The sequence below is a fragment of the Cavia porcellus genome, unplaced genomic scaffold (assembly GCF_034190915.1).
Source record: "Cavia porcellus strain 051 isolate PalLab524CR breed Dunkin Hartley unplaced genomic scaffold, mCavPor4.1 scaffold_32, whole genome shotgun sequence".
Taxonomy (NCBI): Eukaryota; Metazoa; Chordata; class Mammalia; order Rodentia; family Caviidae; genus Cavia; species Cavia porcellus.
Window position 1 is genome coordinate 13949852 of NW_026947515.1, and position 18803 is coordinate 13968654.

Below are 18803 nucleotides of genomic sequence, written 5' to 3' on the forward strand. Positions count from 1 at the left end.
AAAGCAGCCTGTTAGCAGGCAAAGACCTCAAAGAGGAGGAGGTCGGCTCCCTGCGGCCACCAGGGACAGAACATGAGGAAATGGCTTTTGTAAATCAGAAAGAAGAAAGGCTTCTAAATGAGCATCAAAGACCCAGGGAGTGGGAGTGATTGACACAGGTAAGACACTTGTCCAAGTTTGTAAAACAGTCCAAAATTCCCAGCTCTCTGGGATTCCTGCATGGGGCAGCTGACTCAAAGCAGTGGATAAAATGACTTCTTCAGGGTCCCCTCCTCTCAGGACCCAGTGATAAGCAGATTTTGTACAATCCCAATCCCAGCAGAGCCAGAAGTCAGAGGCTTGAGAGCTGGTGCCAGCTTACCTGCAGGCCATCTGGGCCATGTACAGCCTCCCTAGCTGTGCAGCGTCCGTCTATAAAATGTGTGGTTCAAACACAGCCACCTGCACCCACGCCACATAGCTGCACCCCCAGAGTGGCCAGACAGGGCCCTATAATTGAGAGTATCACAGTAATACTCTCCAAAAGCCTCCAACAAAAATAGAGAGCTACTGTTTTTGAGTCTGCTACCAATTTCTTTTGTAGTGTTTATCATGCCACAGCACTGGTGTATGTGGTTAAACACCTGTGCATGCACCAGACTATACAGTTCACCAAGGGTCAGACCCATCTCCACATATGGATCTCCCACACCAGAGGTATTTGGGGGCACGTGGCAGGAGCTCAACATTTGGTTGAACCTTCTTCAAAGACCTAGATCCATCAAACGGTTGCTGAGAAGTTTTAAAAGAGGCATAGTGCAAGATCAAAAAAGCCAAAGCAGCCTTAAATAGCATTCAAACACTCTTTCCATCCCCTCAGTCTTTCTGTCTTGGTGGTATTAACACATCAGCAATGTTTCGGATCTAAGACTTGTACTTCAGCCTCCACGGGGAGAAAATGACTCAACAGAAACCCCTCCCTCCCCAACAAAAGGACACCTAACTCAAACGCCATGGTGTGCACGACTGTCACACAGGTTCTTTCACACATGGATCCCAAAATAAACTCGGCTGCCTCACTTCTAAAATAGAGGGCGACTGTGTGACCAGTAATTAAAAACGGAATACACTGCTCTTAACTCAGTTGACTGTAATGAAGCACTCAGGTTTTCCTACAGTCATAACAACATGAGGCAGAGGAAGGAGGCAGGGTTGTGGGGGGAGACAGAAACTCAATTTTGAGGGACCCAGAACTTTCTCAAAAGCACATTAATTTTAAGAAAATGGATTAGAGCTGTTTTCTTGTGATTACTTAGGGAAAAAAAAAAAAAAAAACGGAAAGAAACTTGACCATGCTACAGTAATTGTACCCAGATGCTCTGATTATTCCCTCAGGACTGCTGAGCTCCCAGTAGAGCTGCAAGGACTTTGCATTCCTGCAGAGTGGGAGGCCACTGGTGCGTTCTGTGTTGGGTGTCAGTCTCAAGACACAAAGGGTTTTCAGCTGGCAGGTAGCAAAAGCTCCTGGGACTTCAGGGGAAGAAAATGTGGCTAGCTCATTCTTGCCTTTTCTTTCTATCCTTTGGTTTTTCGGAGACAGGGTCTTGCCAGCCTGAAACTTAGGATCCTCCTGCCTCAGCCCTCCCACGCCTGTCTTATCTCTTATTCTGCTAAGATGCTGAGGCTACTGCCCTAAGGCGTCCTGCAGAAGGCCCAAGAGACCAAGGGGCATCCTTTAAGCCCCATCTGAGGACCAGGCAACAAACAACAACTTGCTTCTGAGGCTGGGCTCCGGGTTTTCCCACAGCATCTGGCAACTTACTAGGTCACTGCCCAAAAGGTAACACCCTTCAGCACACAAGATCAAGGGGCGAACGAACAGAAGAGGTTAGTCTCTGGGAACCAGGCAAAGTCTGACAAGTGTGTCTCAGCCAACTGGCTTCATCAGAGGTTTAACCTCTCTTTGCTGGCTACTGCTTCCAGCTTATCTATACTATGGCGTCACCTTCTTTGATAACTGAAGCTAAGATTGCTTCCAATGGCTTCGCACAAAAATGGGCCCCCTCAGTCAGTTCTTTCAGAGATCAGGCAGTATGTGGAGCCAGCAGGAGGCTATCTGCTGGGCCTGTTGGATTTTAAGGGAGACCAAAGTAGAAAGCAAGATGAGAGGCAGCTGAGACTAGTCCAGAGCAGAGAAGGGCGCAGGAGTGCTCACTCTGGGCACCCACCTCTGTATTCTCCTTCCCAAAATAAATGCTGGGCGGGGCACCTGTGCCCACGCCCCTCTCCGCACATACCTCAACTCTGTGTATGTGCTCTGTGCTGGGCTTTCACATGTGCTCCCACCAGCAGGTCACTTCTGCTCTTGGTTATTTATAGAGGCCATCAAAAGCCCAGGCATCCCACTCAACCACTCGTGAACCAAGGCCCTTCCCTCTGAGGATAATTCCTGCTCTTCCGTCCCAACTATTTATATTAAACCTGACACCAAATCAGTAAGGACACAAACAAGTCGTTAAAAATGAGGCTTCTTTGAGTGTCCAAGGTAAACAGGGTTTGGAAGTCTAGCCCCTGGGCATCTGGCAGCCAGGACAACTCAACAGCCAAGGAAGGGCGCCCCGCAGCAGGAGCAGGGTGCAGGAGCAGGGTGCGCTTTTTCTGTCTCACTCATCTCGCTAAGGTCACTTACTAATCCCATCCTCTAGGCCAGGTGAGTGGGGAAGGGCGGGCAGGCTCACGTGTGACTCGCATAGGATAGAATGGGCTGGAAAAGACAGACTTATGTCCAACAGGTGGAGAAAGGCGAGACATGGGAGGGAGACAGGCTAAAACCTGAGAATGAAAAATGAGCTAAAACCTCAGTCACCCTTTAAAGTGATATACTAACCTTGTTCCTCTTCAAACATACCCAATTATTAACCTTAATTAGACTAATTATAATACTTTGTATCTTTTAAAAGTGTCTCCCTTTACAAAGGGCTTTCCAGTTTATTATTTTGATCCTAAAAGAACTCTAGGACACTAGAAGGGATGGTGCCCACCCATTTTACAGTTGGGCACACAAGGTTTTCGACTGTTTTAATATACACAGTAAGACGATCCTAGCTAGAAAACTCAAGATGCTTCCCTGTACACTGTGCACACATTCAAATGTTTTACAGGTTAAAATGAAATCAAACCATCTGGGTATGTCTTAAATCCTCTTTCACAATGCCCAATACATACAGGCTTCATGTAGTCTAGGTAAATGCTTCCTTCCAATTCCACAGTGGCAGAAAGCACACATGAATCTAGTATGGAAACTCTCCAGTCTCTCTATATCAGTGGTGACCCCAGTCCACAACCAGTAATGCTGCACTGGAAAGCAAGATCTGCCCCAGACTCCAAGATCTCAAAAGCTTCACAGAAATAGTCTCTGGCTAGATATTATTACTGGCAATCCGTACCCCACATAAAGCCTCTGGAAGAGGGAGGAGGTAAGCAAGACTGGGGGCCCACTCTCCACCTACAAGGACAGGAGTCACAGCCAAGTCATGCCTGGGGAGCACTCTCTTCCAAATGGGATTGGAGCCACACACTGTGCTATTTACAAAGGTGACACTCTGGGGTTGACACCAGGAGACAGAGGCCCCACTGTCAGAAGGCCCCTAGAGAAGCAGGCTTACCACAGCCTTAAGGAGTCTCAGTTGCAGCTGTCAAGCTGGAGGGCAAGGAGACCAGCCGCTGAGGTTTACCCACCACATACCCTCATAACAGACCTGGGCAGTTAGAGGCAGGTGCCCAGCGACTATCCTGTTGCAGAGGCCAGATCCAGAATCTTCCTCCAAAACAGCCTAACTCCATAAGCTTAAAGACGCCTAAACAACCACTTCATGTGATCCTATGCCTCCTTACAAAAGCCAACACAGTTCTATTTAGGTACAAGCCCAGATGTCTGAGCACTGACGAACTGGCTTGCAAGGCTGTAAGTGCGCCCCCTGGTGGCTGGCAAACAACCTCTTCCTTTTCTTACTAGTAATAATCTACATTCTTGGTCACCCCTAAATCATGATTTGCTAGACTGAGAACTGCCTGCTGAGCCCAACTCTAGAGGCTACAGACCAACTATCCAGTAACCCAGCTGCTGCTCCTACTTCAAGGCAAGGTCGGCCGAATCCTACAGAGTGAGGGAAGGGTTCAGAAATGACTACCAGACTGCATCCTGGATCCCTAACACAGAGAAATCCCTGGATACCAAGATAAGCCGTTCTGACACCTATCAACCAAGTGCCAGCACCTGCCTCCAGTCTCCAGACTGCATGTCACAGGCAACAACCCAGAATTAAGAAACGCAGCCTCTTTTCGGATATTTAGAAGTAAGCGGAGGTGAAGAAACAGTAAAACTAACTCTAACAGGTCTGAAGTTGCCTATAAAGGTCAAGAATCTTAAGACTTGGCCATTCTGTAAATTAATGTTTCTCTTTGAAGACTCAAAAAGACAAAGTACTCCACAGCCTATTACTGAGCTAACATCTCTTCTCCAAAAGCACTACTGACCAAATGATCAACCAAGATCTGATCCTCAGGCTCACAAGCCTTTAAAACCTGGATTAACAGATCACCAGACACTAAAGCTAAGGGACCTTCATTACACTGGGCATTCCCCAACAGAAGGGCCTTCCCTGGATAGAAGCATTTCTTGCTGGGTAAATATCTTCTAATTCCACAAAGAGAGCCACAAGCCCAGTCATTAAACCAACTGCTGTTTCTTATCTCAACATTAAAGTTCAAAAGATCCCACTTACCCCTCGATGGGTCCACACATTATTTCCTGTGCCTTTGCCACAGCCCAGCTGCCTCCCTGCCCCACCGCTTCCACTCTGCTGATTAGTGCTGAAATGACCCCTTCCCAAACCAGTGCTTAGTGGGTCTGGTGACTCAGAGGCATCAAAAGCTGCTGTCCTTTCTCCCTATCACCCCTCTGAGACTCTTGACCAGGATAATAAGTAACCCACATTAATGAATACTGTTTGCCACTGTTTGAAGTTAGCTCAGGAAGACTGCAAGTATTTAGCTGTGTGTGCATTACTTCCACATACACACCCCCTTTAAACAACAAAAAGCAAGATCAAAGCATTCATGGCCAGCGGTCCCAGCTCTCAACAGACCTTTGCCAGTCTCTGCAGCACATCTATCCACCATCCATCCATCTCTCGCTCCACCCTACTTAACCACAACATCTGTAAAGTCAGGGCCATCCACCAAACCTCCCCTCCATGCCAGCCCCTCTCAGAGTCTTACCTGTATCCATTTTCAACAGTTTCCATGGACCTCACACCCACTGTGGCCCTCAGGGTTTTGCTGGACAAGCCAACCACAGTGGGTGAAAGTTTGCACTTGAAGTCAGCACAAGTCCACTCCTCTTCTTCATTCAAGGTGGGGAGGTAGCCGCACAAGACCTTTAAGCTCCCCAGTCCCGTGTTACTCATGTAGGCTGTGTTTTCTCCCCCACTCCTCACATATTCGAGGTATATATCAGAAGTCAAAAACATCTGGTAGGCATTTTCCTCCATCACCAACTGGATCTCAGTCTGCGCCTGGTCGAACATGATCGAGTCAATCTGTTGCTTCTTGATGCCATCTCTTATGTAGGTCTTGGTGGCAGGTTTCAGCTGCTTGGAGACAATGCTGTTGTTCTCGATGTACCTCTTGTAGATTGCTTTGGCTACTCGCAAAGTTTTAGTATCCTTCAGGTTCATCTGCCTGAACCCATTGCAGGCAAACCAGAAGTCTAAGGTATCCACGCATTTCTCCCTCTCCAGGAAGGTCCGGAAGAGGTAAGCACCATCTTGGTCTCCCAGCAAAGAGTGCAAGGACTTCGTCCACCTGGTCAGAGGAGAATCAGGGGATGCCCGCCCCTCTGGCTCCCCCAAACCATCTTCATTCCGCCTGGCATTGGAGGAGACAGGCATGGGTTTGGTGGCCTGGCCCTTGCCCACTCCTGGCTGGCACGGTGGAGTGTCCCCTTCTTCCCCTGGAACCGGGGGCCGAGGTGCATCCTCTCGGAAGCTGCTGCTGGGATCCGGGAGACGAGTCACCAGCACCGCGCTACTCATGGTTAGTGAGCTCTTCTGAGTTTGGTAATTCTTTTTCTTCTTCCAGTTCCTCTCAGCACTCCGCCTAGTCTCTTTCTCTCTCAAGTCAGCAGGGGCTCATCTGAGCCTCCACTCTGGAAAGAAAGAGAAGGGGGGAGGTGGGGAGAGAGAAAAGGGTATTGATCTAATCAAAACCAGATCTACCCAACATCAAAGCAAGAAAGTAAACAGGCTTTTCAACTCCTCAAATTCAAATCAAGCAACCCAGCTATCCAGGAGGTGCTCATCTCAAGTATCTGACGCTGCTTTTTCAAAGACGAAATTTGAGCTCCCAGCACACTTTTTGCGGGATGGGGGATGGGAAGGGGCCGGGAAGGTGAGATGGAAACAAGAAGGTGGAGGGCGACAGTGGGAACCAAGAGGAGTAGGACACTTCCATCCAAAAGCTGCCTCAACCCTGACACAAGCAGGACAACCCAGCGCACCCTCTTCCCGCGAGGGTCAATTCCGAAGAGGTGCACTTTCAGCGGCCAGGCTGGGTGCAGGTGAAACCAATTTCGGTAAATTTCCCCACTAGGCTCTGCACAGATAACTCGAGTTCCAAACGTGCCCTTCTCCGGCATCTGGTTCCCATTCTCCCCCAACCCCTCTTATGAGCTCCCTCTTCCCTCCCCTTAAAATTTCTGAAGATCTTCGTCCTAAAGAAGCCCGCCCCCCAAGGGCGGGATGGGCTCCTGGATTCCCAGATTCGGGCTGCTTCCCCCAATCCCTGTCCCAAATGTAAATGTTGCTTACTGCCCAACTCAGCCAAGAATCCGGCTTACTCTACACCTCTTGTGTTTCCCGCTCCACAAAACCCCAGGAACCAACTCAGTTTCATCTTCAAACTTTGGGACAGCACAGAAGCCTCGATCTGCTGCCCCCGTGCCCATCTCCCCGAGCGAATACCACAAAACCGGATCAGAAGCCGTCTCACACTACCACTACTGCCTGTGCCAAGAATCTCAAACTCCAGTGAGCTCAAGCCTGTCTCTTTTCTCCCCAAGAAAAAAAAAGTCTTATCTAGCCAATAAACAAGCCGCTCTGCCTAGCACTGAAAGATCAAACTAAGGAGGAAAGGGGCGGGCTGGGGATGCGGTGCAGCGCTGGGCGAGAGGCCGCGGACCGGGGCCTGAGCTGGGTGCACGCCGCCCCTGGCCGGTGTGTCACACCGCCCGGCGGGGCAATGCGGCCCGCGGAGCGGCGTGGTTGCGGCAGCGCCGCGCACCCAGGCGGAGGGGAGATGGGGCGGCCCCGTTACCTGGAAGACGAAGGCCTCCAAGGCCGGGCTCTCATCTCCTCCGAGCCCCTCGGGCCCAGCCCCCAGGTCCAAGTCCAACCGAATGCTTCCGAAGCCCCGGCGAGCCGAGCGCGGGGCCAGAGTCCCAGGACTGGACAAGAGGCGCCCCGAGCCCGGGTTGGGGTCGGCCTCGGCGCCTCAGCTCGCAGCGGTGCCCGCAGAAGCGCGGAAATCACCCGCCTCGTCCCGAAATGGCGACGAGCGGAGCCTGCCTCTCCGCAAAAACGGTCGGGGCGCTCGGGGAGGCAGGGTCCAGGCAGCAGGGGGAACGCAAAGGACCCTGCGCCCAAGGCTCGGCCGGTCCTGAGCGCAGAATGAGCCTCCAGCAGTGCTCCGGTCCCTACGCGCGGACCCGCGGCCGCGAGGGAAGAGGGGAGGAGAGGAGTGGGAGGGGAGCTCGGGGCGGGGAAGAAACAGGGGGCGCCGCCACCCTTTCATCCCACCTTCCCCTGGTGCTCGGGCGCATATTCACACCCCGACTCACGTCCGCAACAACAGCGACGCGACCCCCGATGGGGTCTGGCCCAATCCCCGCCCCCGCCCCCGCCCCCACCTGGAGAAGTCTCCCCGCCGGCCCCCGGCCACCCCAGCGCTGGGCAGGGGGTTCCGGCGCAGGGAGCACAGGGCGGCCCAGCCAAGCCCCCCGGAGCGCTGGGCGCCGAGCCCGCCGCTCCCCTTTGCACACGCCCGGAGCGCGCCCCGAAATAGCCAGCCTGCCAACTTCAAAGCGCCGCCCCGCACATCAAAGCGCGCGGGCCGCCAGCCCGCCTCGGCCTCCGCACTCACCGTGGGTCCGCGCGCTCGCTCCGCGCCGAGCCCTCGCAGACACCCCGGCCTGGGCCCCGGCCCCGGCCCCGGCCCCCAGCTTGGATCGTAGCGGCAGCCCCGGGCCCCCCCGGCCGGCCCGGGCGTCGGGGAACATGGGGAGTCGCGCGACGAGGGAAACAACGATCCAGGATCAGAGCGAGCCTCGGCCGGGGTGAGGGCAGCGGCTGCAGACGATCCGAGCGGACCTCGCGCCCGCCGCGGCCGTCCCCGGCCCCTCGGCCCCCGCCCGGCCCGGCTTTCCACACCGGTCCGGTTTCCAGCAGTCACTCGGCGCACCAAATGTCCTCTGGGCGCTTCCAACAAAAACTGCGCTGCGGATTTAACTGTGCACTTCAAAGGCGCGAGCCGCGCGCACGGTCCTGAAAGGGAGGTACGCGCCGGCCGCGCCCGGGCCGCCCCCCGCGCCCGCCGCCTGCTGCCCTCCGCGGCCGCCCGGCCCGCACCCTCTGCGCGCCCGGCCCGGCCCCGCCGCGCCCCCGCCCGCCTCCCGCGCCCCCTCTTGGCGCCGCGCGGGGCGACCTCGGCCGGGTCCGAGGGGGGCTCGCTTTGAAGCGGCACCGCGGGGACCGCGCCACCACCCCCACCTTTTAGAGCAGGGCGTGCAGCAGGGGAGGCGGGCGCCGCGGCCGCCGGGCGGTCCCGAGGTCCATGGCGGGGAGGGTTATTTTTATTTCCCGGTCCGGGCTGTTACTGAGTTGCCAGGACCTTATCAAAGCGCAGCCGGCTCCAGCCGACTCCCTCGGGCCGGGCTCGCGGAGCCAGTGATCCCGCCGCGCCAATCACCGCGGCGCTCGGCCGGCCCGCGCCGCCCGCCTTAAAGGGACAGCGCCCCGTGCCCGCCCCGGCCCGCCCCGGCCCGCCCCCGCCGCACGCTCCGCTCGCGGATTAACCCTTGCCCGGCCCTCCTCCGCCCCCCAGCACCCTTTTCCGAGGCCCCCGGGCGTTCCCGGCCGGAGTTTTGATTTCTTCTTTCAAGTTCTCCGGCCTCTTTGCTCTAGTCTCCACCCCGTGCCTGCCCTCGCCCTTTCCAGCTCTGGAATGCAACAGTTTCTTGTAGCAATCTGGCCGTCGCAAGAACTGCAAGCAAGCAGATTTTTTTTTTCTATCATCAAACACTTTTCTACTTGTATTCAAGTTTCCCTGAAAATCTGGGCTGGGAGGACCGAATATGAGAAATTTTAGCCTTGGAGTTGAGTGGCCAAGTGACACGGGACAGGGACGCGAAAAACCTAGCGCGCGCGTGCCTGAGTTTGGATGGAGAGAGGACCAGTTCAGGGATGGGACTGTAAGTCGTGCTAGAGACAAGAGGGAGCGTGTCTCAGTTACCTGAAGATTTCACCCCGGCTCTCAAGCTCCAAAAAGCTTCCTTAACGCTGTACCATCTCTCCAAAACAACTACGTGAGGATCTCTATTCCAAAAGGCCCCATCCTCCCATATGTTACCCATTAAACAGACACGAAATGGCTTTTCCCGCCTTCCACACGCGGCTTTAATATATTGAAAATGCATCTCATTGTCACTTTTGAATTCCTCTCCCTATTCAACCAAAAATATTTATAAGGCACAACCTTTGCCTCTCCCTTAAAATAGAAAATGTGAAGAAAAAAAGGAAGAAAATATGCCTCAAATCCAGGACGTTGTTTATTTATTCATCTACTGCAATAGAACGATCGTCATGTGATGACCTAGTAAACTTTTCTTCCTTTAAAAAAAAGTGTGACCAAAGAGAGCCCTGAGTGAAGGGCAGAGACCTCTGGCCTCCCGGGAGCAGTGCCCGGCTTTGGCTGTCTGTACCACTCACTTTTTCTTCATTTACTTTCTTGTTGCACATAGTGGAGGACAGGCTTCTGTACATGCAGAGAACCCTACTATTAAACCTTCAGAACTTGTGAACAAGCAAGAAACCTGACAGTCAGGGGCCGGAGATATGGCTCAGCCACCCAGCGCCTGCCTGACAAGCACAAGGTCCGCAATTCTATTCCCAGTACCAAAACAAAACAAAACTAACAACAGAGGGGCTGGGGATTTAGCTCAGCGGCATAAGCGCCTGCCTTGCCAGTAGACAGTCGTGAGTTCGATCCCCGGTACCGATAAAAAAGGAAAAAGACAAAAAAAAAAAAAAAAAAACTAACAACAGCAAAAAAAACACCTGGCTGTCCAGGTTTCCAAATGAAAAGCCACCCAAGATGTGCTGGGAAAGCAGCAAGGACTCTGCACATACAGCCATGTGACAAGGGCCCAGAGAGCTCTCTCAGCCCTGCCGGTGGCTGCCACCTGACACCTGACACCAGGGGGGTGGCAACTCCCTCCCAGAAGCCTGCCTCTCCCTGTCCGCGGGCCACCCCACCAGACCAGACTGCATGAAGCCAGTGGTCCAGGCTGTGAATTTAGGTCCCTCATGGGAAAGCCAGAGAAAGAATGTGTTCCCATGGTGCATCCTCGCCTGGAGACATCTGCTAGGTGAGAGGAGCAGCCTGGCCTCCCAGAACCCCAGGAAGGCCAGTGGCTCACGACTGCCCCCAGCCTCCAGCTCTCAGCTAGTAAGTGGGACCCTTCACTCAGGGCACACCCACCCCTTCTGAGACCCCAGGAGTGCCCATGGCTGACTGTCACTGTGGTTCCTGGCAATTGTTAGGCGCGCAGAGGGTGTTATTACTGGAACAAAAGTGTAGACTTGAGGAGATGAATTGCCGTAGAGGCATCTACAGCATAAACAGCAGTGGGGGGGGGGGGTAGTGTGTACACACAGACACACAGTGTGGGGGAGGGGAGACAGAAAAATCAAAACATCCAGAATCAAAATAAACAATGTTCAGAGAGAGGAGGCTTTCAAAAAGGAAGTGGAAACTCGGTCTTCATGGGTGGTTCTCCTCCCCTCCCACTTGTCCCCACTGACCCTTCACTGCCCCCCAGGCAGCTGCACTCATCACAGGCTGGGCTTTAATCAGAGGACTCTCCTGCTCCCTATTATCCCAGACTGCAGCAGCAGCGGAGGAGGAGGGCCCGGGAGCCCGGCTGGCTTTGCATCTTCGCAGTACCAACTCCTCCAGGAGCCGGAACAGGTGCTAGGGTCACCTTAGGCCAATGACCCCATGGCCATCACTGCCATCTTACCCCTGCCCTGTCCCCTCCCCCAGCTCCATATTTAGTGGGACATTTTCCATCCGGCAGAAGGTTGGGCCAACTGCTGAGAAGCCAGAAGACCTCTGTAACCCATGGGTCTTTCACTACTTGTTGATGGTTTGTCTGGAGGAGAATCCAAAGCCCTTTGCTGCTTCCCAGCCCTTTCTCAAGATAGCACAGTTTTCCATTTTCCTCCTCTCCCTGGCAGCAGTGCTATCATGTGACTTGTTGTAATCCTGTGTGGTTGCCTGGAAACTGGAAAGCAAGGTGATGGACTTCTGCACATGCTCACTCTCTCCCCCACCCCTTCTCCTGAAAGCAAAACCCTGCAGAGGAGGATAAACAGCCCACTTGGCCTAAGCGTAGGCAAGTTTAATAAAGCAGACGGTGATCCTTTTCTGGAAGTATATACTGAGCTGAAATCCTAGAATCCCACAAAACAAGGACTAAAGGCTCCTCGGGAGGCCTCCGGTCAGACCTTCAGCCCTTTCGCCAACCCCTTGCTGCCCCCCCAAACCACTATGGGGGAGAAATCGCACCAGCAGGGTCTTGGGAGTTGCCAAGACCAAGGATTACTCCCTAGGATTCAGCAACTCAGCTTTCCTCCTTTGGAAAAGTGCCACCTTAGACAATGTGCCTTTGTATACAGGAGAGAGACCCAGGTAACCTTTCCTAGGACTGAAGGTTACCTAACCACTCCCAGAACCTTTGCTCACCTGAAGGAGGAGGAAACCTCCCTCAAAAGGCTGCTGTAAGCGGAAGAATAGAGGAAATATAAATGCTTGGCACATGCTTGGCACAGGCGAGTTTTTCAAAACATAGTGGCAGTTCTGTTTCTGTCCGCATTAGCAATGAAACCAGGTAGGCATTGTGGCACATGCCAGCACTTGGGAGGCTGAGGCAGGAGGATCACTGCAGGTTCAAGCCCAGCCTGGGCTACAAAGTGAGTTCAAGGCCAGCCAGAATTGCATGAGTGGTAAGACCTTGTCTCCAGAAACAAACAAAAAAACAAAACAAACTTTGGACTTCACATCTGCTACAAAAGTGTGTCCCCAGCTCTATGGTGACTGTTTCCACAGTGCCACCTTTCCCTGGAGAACCCCTTGTTCCCTGCTGCGGGAAGAAACTCCCAGATCACAAAGCAAAGATACTCTCCCAAACCACTAACCACAAAGCAAGGAGTCACTGATCACTCCAGAAAGCGACCACCAAGAGGCCTACCGAAGAACCTGAGAAAGTTTTGCCTTTCTGCCATCTTTTAATGACTGTCCTGCCCAAGCCAATAGGAAGTAACTGAATTTTCCAGCCCATTTGGTCCTTTTCAGTTACTACCTAATCCAACCCATCACTCACAAGGTGAGAAAGATTACACAAAGCCTATGTGACGACATTTGCCCAGGACCACCTTGCCCATGTCAGAGCTGAGTTAGAGTCTTCCGGGGTCCTCACTTTTGGCTAGTTCTCTTTTTTCTCCACCATTGAGAAAAGACCCAGGGCAATGCAGGCTAAGAGCGGTGCTCATAAATGCAGCATGGAAGCTTTCCTACAAGAATGGCTACGGGAAGCTGAGTGTGGTGGTGCACTCCCGTAATCCAGCACCGGAGAGGCTGAGGCAGGAGAATTGCTGTGACTTTGAAGCCAGCCTGGGCTGCATACTGAGTTTAAAGCCAGACTGGATAACATAGTAAGGCCTTGTCTCAAAAAAGGAAACAAACTGGCTTTGGCCTGAAACTCCACAGACACACACCCGACAGCCTCTACCTGCACAGGCCCCTGGCCGGTGGCACTGGGCTGCCATCAGCCGACCCTTGGATAGTGCTGGCATCTGTTACCCTGGGCAACCTGTCTCCATGGGCAGCTGACGGAGGGAGGCAGGACCATCTCAGGGAGCACTGACCCCGCTGAGCCTCAGAGGAGCAACACAGGAGTAATACTGGGATCCAAGCTCCTGCCACTGTCTCCTCCTGCTTCCACTGCCAAGGGCAGAGGAGGGATCCGTGAATGCCAAGGTAGAGATTTTGAAGCCACAAGGGGAAAAAGTAAGGTTTCTTTAAGAAATTCTAATAAACAGAAGTGTTGGGAGAAACTTACTTAATAAAATTATCATTGTTAATACACAAAATTTAAAGCACTATTAAGTGATAAGCTTCCTAATTTTATTTTTTCCTGCCATACAACAGGGGGATTAAACCCAAGGTCTTCACACTGAGCTACATCCTCATCTTTTTTTTTTATTTTCTACTTTGAAACAGGGTCTCAATCTCATTAAACCACTAGCTTGCCCAGGCTGGGCTCAAACTTTTGATCCTCCTGACTCAGCCTTCCAGAGTACTGGCATTATAGGTGTATGCTTGTATTGATTTCTTTGCTTTGATGTCTTTTCAAAAGACTTCAATATTTATTACAAGCAGAGCTACAAACTGCTGAATTTTTCAGCATCTCACCGGTCATCATCTTGGAATTCAGTTTTGTAGGAGTCTGCCTGAGCTTGTAACCATAAGAGATCATCAATATTAAAACTAACTTTTTAGTTTCCTTCCCATAGTATCACATACCAACAGACAGACAGCTCTTGGAAAGATCATATTCAGAAAAGGAAATGAAAACTAGAAGATCTTTAAGTCATCACTCCAATTGAGGAGATGTGATGCTTTGCTTGTGAGTAGGTTATATGCCCAAGCCAGCCCTCTGGACATCTTCCTCTGCTCCTGCCTTATTTTGATCTTGTTTTCCTCCTTCCTTCCTTTCCCTCCTTCCTTCTTCCTTCTTTTTTGATACAGGATCTTGTTAGGTAGGTCAGACTAACCTCGAACTCACTATGTGGAGCACAGGCTGGCCTGGAACTCATGGCGATGCTCCTGCCTCAGCCTCCTGCGCGCTGGGGACTACAGAGGTACACTACCGTGCCTGACTCCTCTTCTTTTTTCTAAGTACTAAGGATTAAAACCAAGGTCTTCACACTCAGTGACATCCCCAACCTTTTTACTTTTTTATTTTGAGACAATGTCTTTCTAAATGGTCCAGGCTGACCTTGGACTTGTGATCTTCCTGTCTCCACCTCCTGAGCAGCTGATAGTTGGATGCCACCCTGGGCCATCTGGCTTCCATTTTGCTCATTTTAAACATGTTCTGGGAAATAAAGTTTAGCTGATCTTGAAGTTCTTTCTCAACTTTCTCCTACTGTTTCTTGATTTGCTCAGAGCGTTGCTGCCTGCTGTGGGAAACCTTCCTGGGGGTTCTGAAGGATGTGCTGTGATAAGACGGGAGCCCCTCGGAATCTCAGCTGGTGGATACTGCTCCACATCAAAGCACCTTTTCTTTTCTTTCTTTCTTTTTTTTTTAATCGGTACCAGGGATCGAACTCACGACTGCCTGCTTGCAAGGCAGGCGCTTATGCCGCTGAGCTAAATCCCCAGCCCCAAAAGCACCTTTTCTATACCGTGTCAACAGTGCTCTGCTTTATTCTCTAACCTGCTAATGCTGGTCATCCTAACCTACTGTCCTCAGCGCACTCAGGTGGTACAAAGGGCCTGGCCAGCTTCTTTCAAGGAGGCTACACCAGCTACCCAGTCTTCCTGACCACCTGCTGCCCGCTCACACTCTGATGCCATGAAAGGCACCCTCCACCTGGTACAAAACCAGTCCTGATGGGGAATCACATGAGCGAGCCCCCTCTGATCACCGTATGGCTTCCCTGGCCTGCTGTTCTCTCTCCTGCTGAAGTCCGCTTTCCCTTATCTGAGGCCATTGCACTGTCCACTCATCCCTCATGCTTTGGCTCCTTCCCCAGGAATTGCCCTAAGCTGTGGAGAGACCAGGGCCTCCAGAAGCTGTGCCCATGTCCTCTTGCACAACCCGCCTTCATCATCTCCACACTTGGGGTCACTGTGGTCACCTCCAGTTGGACACACTTGAAACCAAAGCCTTCTTTGTCCGTCATTGAAACCCACCATCCTTCCATTAGGCAGCAATTTCATCTTCTCCAGCTAAGTTAGAAACCTGGGCCACTTCTAGACTCTTCCATCTCCCTCAAATGCCCCATTCGTTCTCCTGGCTTTGTTGGTTCTACCCCCTAAATCTCCTAGCATCACTCCCTTGCTCCCAGATCCACAATAGCTCCTACCAGCTTTCCTTGGAGGAGTGATGTGTTCGAACTCTTCTCCATGCTGTGGTGTGTGGCATCCTGCCCCCAAACTCCCTTACATGTCACTATCTCTGTGAACACCCTGCAACCCAAAACCAACTGCATCACTCTCGGCTCCAAATCCTCCCCTGGCTGCACCTACCCTTCAGGATAAGCCCCAAACCCTGAGCAACAGTGCACAAGGAAGGCGGCTTGTCCGGGCCCATCTCCAGCTTACTCCCTGCTGTCACTGCTCTGTCCTGCCCTGTGCGGTCCCTCATGGAGCCTCACAGCTTTCCTGGCACTGTGCCTTTTGGCTCCAGGCTCCTCTGAGACTGGCCGGCCACTTCACTGCCATTGGCCTTGCCCCTGGCTGGGTTAGGTGCCTCCCCTCTGTATTCCTCCAGCACCTGGGCCTCCTCTCTGGAGCACTGCCTGACAGACTTCTCTGTCCCACTGACTCAACCACGAGAAACTGAGGACAATACTTCTGTCCCTAAGCCCAGTACATGGCGCAAGACAGAAACTCAACAAGTGCTCAAATAGATTTTGGACACCAATGATAAGTGAAGTAATCTAACAGCTGGTGAAGACACACGCACTAGCTACTCTAAACTCATCCCAACCTGGCAGGGGTACTGCAGACTAGAGCCCTAGCAGCTTAATGTCTGTGCCCCAGCAGCTGTGGCTGGCATCACTGCACTGGCCCCCAGAGAAACTTGCTTCTTGGCATTACACCCTAAGAGGTTCCTTCTCCTGGGCATGGGCAGGACTGGTTGGCTCTCTTTTGGCATAGAATTTGTCACACAGGGTAGAATATTCCTTCTGAGACGGGACTTCTATCTTAGATGCTTTTGCTGGGATCAGGAGGTGGCCCTCACACCGACCAAGTGGGTGATCAGGAAGCCAACCTCTATCTGGCCAAGACTTTCCAGAGCACTCTGTAGTCTCATGGGAAAGCACAAGCTAAGCCAAATTCAGATTCTGAACCCACAGGTTGGGAGCCATCCTTTTGGGAAGAGAGTAGCAAAATCATACACTGTCTCACTATGAAGTCCAGGCTGGCCTTGAATTCACTGTGTACTCAGGCTGGCCTCGAACTCACAGTGATCCTCCTGCCTCAGCCTCCCAAGTGCTGGGATTACAGATATGCGCCACTCCACCCTGCTTTTCTGTTGGCTGATATTGCTAATTCAGAAAAACAAGATGTAAGATGCACTGGTGATGTAAACCTTTTCTGCGCCTTTTAGATGCCAGTACATTAATGGAGAATATCAACAAGGGAAACCTGGCAACAATTAGACCATGTTTGAAGTTCCTCAAGGGTTACTGGAGGTTTTCATAAAATATATCAAACTTCTCCAAATACATTATGAACAGAAAACCAAGTCACTGTGAGATTTTATGATCTACAGGATGGAGACATTTAATCAAACTCAGAATCAACATTTGCTTTACTTGTAAGTAGAGAGACAGAATCTCTTGGTTTAGAAGGCAGATAATGTTATTTGTAAGCTATCACATTCAAATTTAGAAAAAGGAAACAGATCTTTTCCTCGGAGTGACAGGAAACCGCAGAGAAGGAAGCTAGTGAAAGTATCTTTCTGATTTAAACGCGGTGCCCAAAGCAACCTGGGGAATGAGGCTGTTGCTTGGAAGGAGGGTTTTGGAAAGCGAGCCTGGGATGCATGTCAATAAATTTAGATGGGGTGGAGGTGGGCATTTCCGGAATGGAAGCGCTTAGAAGGACTTTGCAGCAATCTTTTATTATTTGATGACTGCTTTAATGACAGGGTGCCCTGGAGGTAATTCCTCTGAACACACAAGGAGAAGTTGTCCCAAGATTAGTATGGTTGATTGCATTGGTTTTCTTCACAAAACAGTATCACAAGCAAAACTAAAGGTGTGAATTGAGCCTCACTTCCTATCCTGATGCTTTCTTCAGAAATACTTTCACAGATACATTTTGGGCACAGAAAAACACATTATTAAAGCTATAAATCATGCAAACACATACGGGATGTTAAAAAAAATACACTAGGTACAACAGGAACAAGGATACAGCAAGCCCAGCTTTTCAGGGAGTAGGGACCTTACACACTGAGTTACATTCCCAGCTCTTTAAAAAAATTTTTTTAAAGACAAAGTCTCACTAAATTGCTAAATTGCCCAAGCAGGGGTCAAACTTGTAACCTTCCTGCCTGTGCCTCCCAGATTGCTAGGATTGCAGACATGTGTCACTACACCTGGCTAAAAGAACAAATCTTTTCTGATGATATTGTTTTCTCTTTCTCTGAAATGGCTGTTTTTGCAGAGACTCATGCTCTGTATATTAAATCTGTCTACATTTTTTTCTTTTCTTTTTTTTTTTTTTTGAGACAGGGTTTTACTGCGCAGTTCAGGTTGGCCTGAAACCCACAGCCATTCTCCTGCCTCAGCGTCCTGAATGTTCCTTTTTTTTTTTTTTTTTTTGTATCAGAGATTGAACTCAGGACCTCACAATTGCCATGTAGAAGCTGTGCCACTGAGTTATATCCTGTACCCTGGTAAAACTTTTCGTAGGAATCCATAAATTCACAAATCAGAAAATGATCAAGGCCTAGTGGCCAGAAAGATACAACTCAAAAAGCAGTGAGTGGAAAGTCAGGACTTCAGTCTCCCCTGTCCGCTGCGCTATTTGAGGTCAGCTAAGGCCCGGGTGACTTGCCAGGGTGCAATGGGAGAGGTGAGAAGGCAGGTGCCAGACAGCTGCGTGCCTTGGAGTGGGGAGGGACAGGTCAGTGTCGGGGTGGCTGCTTCCAGAGTATGCTGGGGAAACCCAGGGGAAAGGGTGCAGCAAGGCTCACAAAGGTTGAGGCCAAGATGGGCACCAGAGTAGAGCCCCACCATCCAGGAAGCAAGTGTGGGGCAGGTGTGGACCGACTGGGAGGCCTCTGGCCCATTTCCGCCTTCGCAGGCGACCACCCACTTGGTGAAGGTCAAGCAGCTGCTTCACCCGAACTTGGCGGTCCCCAACTGACCCAACCTCCCCCACCCCACCCCTTGAGCTTTGACCTCTTCTACCCAGACAAAGGCTGCTTCCCGTCCCATCCGGCCAACCCCAGGAGGTCTCCTCCTCTTAATGCCTCTGTGAGAAGGTGTCAGTCTTCAACTCCACAGGACAAGGGAGGGTCTCTTGTGACCTGGGACAGCGGCTCAGCCCGAGAAAAAGGGCCTGGCCTCTCCAGGAAGAAACAGCCTCCTGCCGAAGCAGGTACCAGGGCCCTAATGGAAAAAGAAGGGTCGAGCCCTGCCCTCAGCAGCTGCCGGTAGGAGGAGGAAGGCCAGAACCCTGAG

The 18803-nt window shown here is 51.7% G+C and overlaps 2 protein-coding genes across 4 annotated transcripts in view; both read right to left on the bottom strand.

Annotated features, from left to right (window-relative positions):
• The window catches only part of Axin2 (axin 2), a 31350-nt gene extending 22346 nt beyond the window's left edge, over window positions 1–9004 (bottom strand). For 2 of the 3 annotated variants that reach the window (XM_063241696.1, XM_063241695.1), the window contains exons 1-2: window positions 8805–9004; window positions 5260–6187 (exon numbers count right to left, since the gene is read on the bottom strand). In XM_063241696.1, coding sequence (XP_063097766.1) covers window positions 5260–6074 — 815 coding nt within the window. In that variant the 5' untranslated portion in view covers window positions 6075–6187; window positions 8805–9004. The remainder of the gene's footprint in view (window positions 1–5259; window positions 6188–8804) is intronic. The other variant, XM_063241697.1, reaches the window with a different exon arrangement.
• Cep112 (centrosomal protein 112) overlaps window positions 6091–18803 on the bottom strand; it is a 607347-nt gene continuing 594634 nt past the window's right edge. Inside the window, exon 28 of the transcript XR_010045020.1 lies at window positions 6091–6187. The gene's annotated coding sequence lies outside the window, so the exon portion shown is untranslated. The remainder of the gene's footprint in view (window positions 6188–18803) is intronic.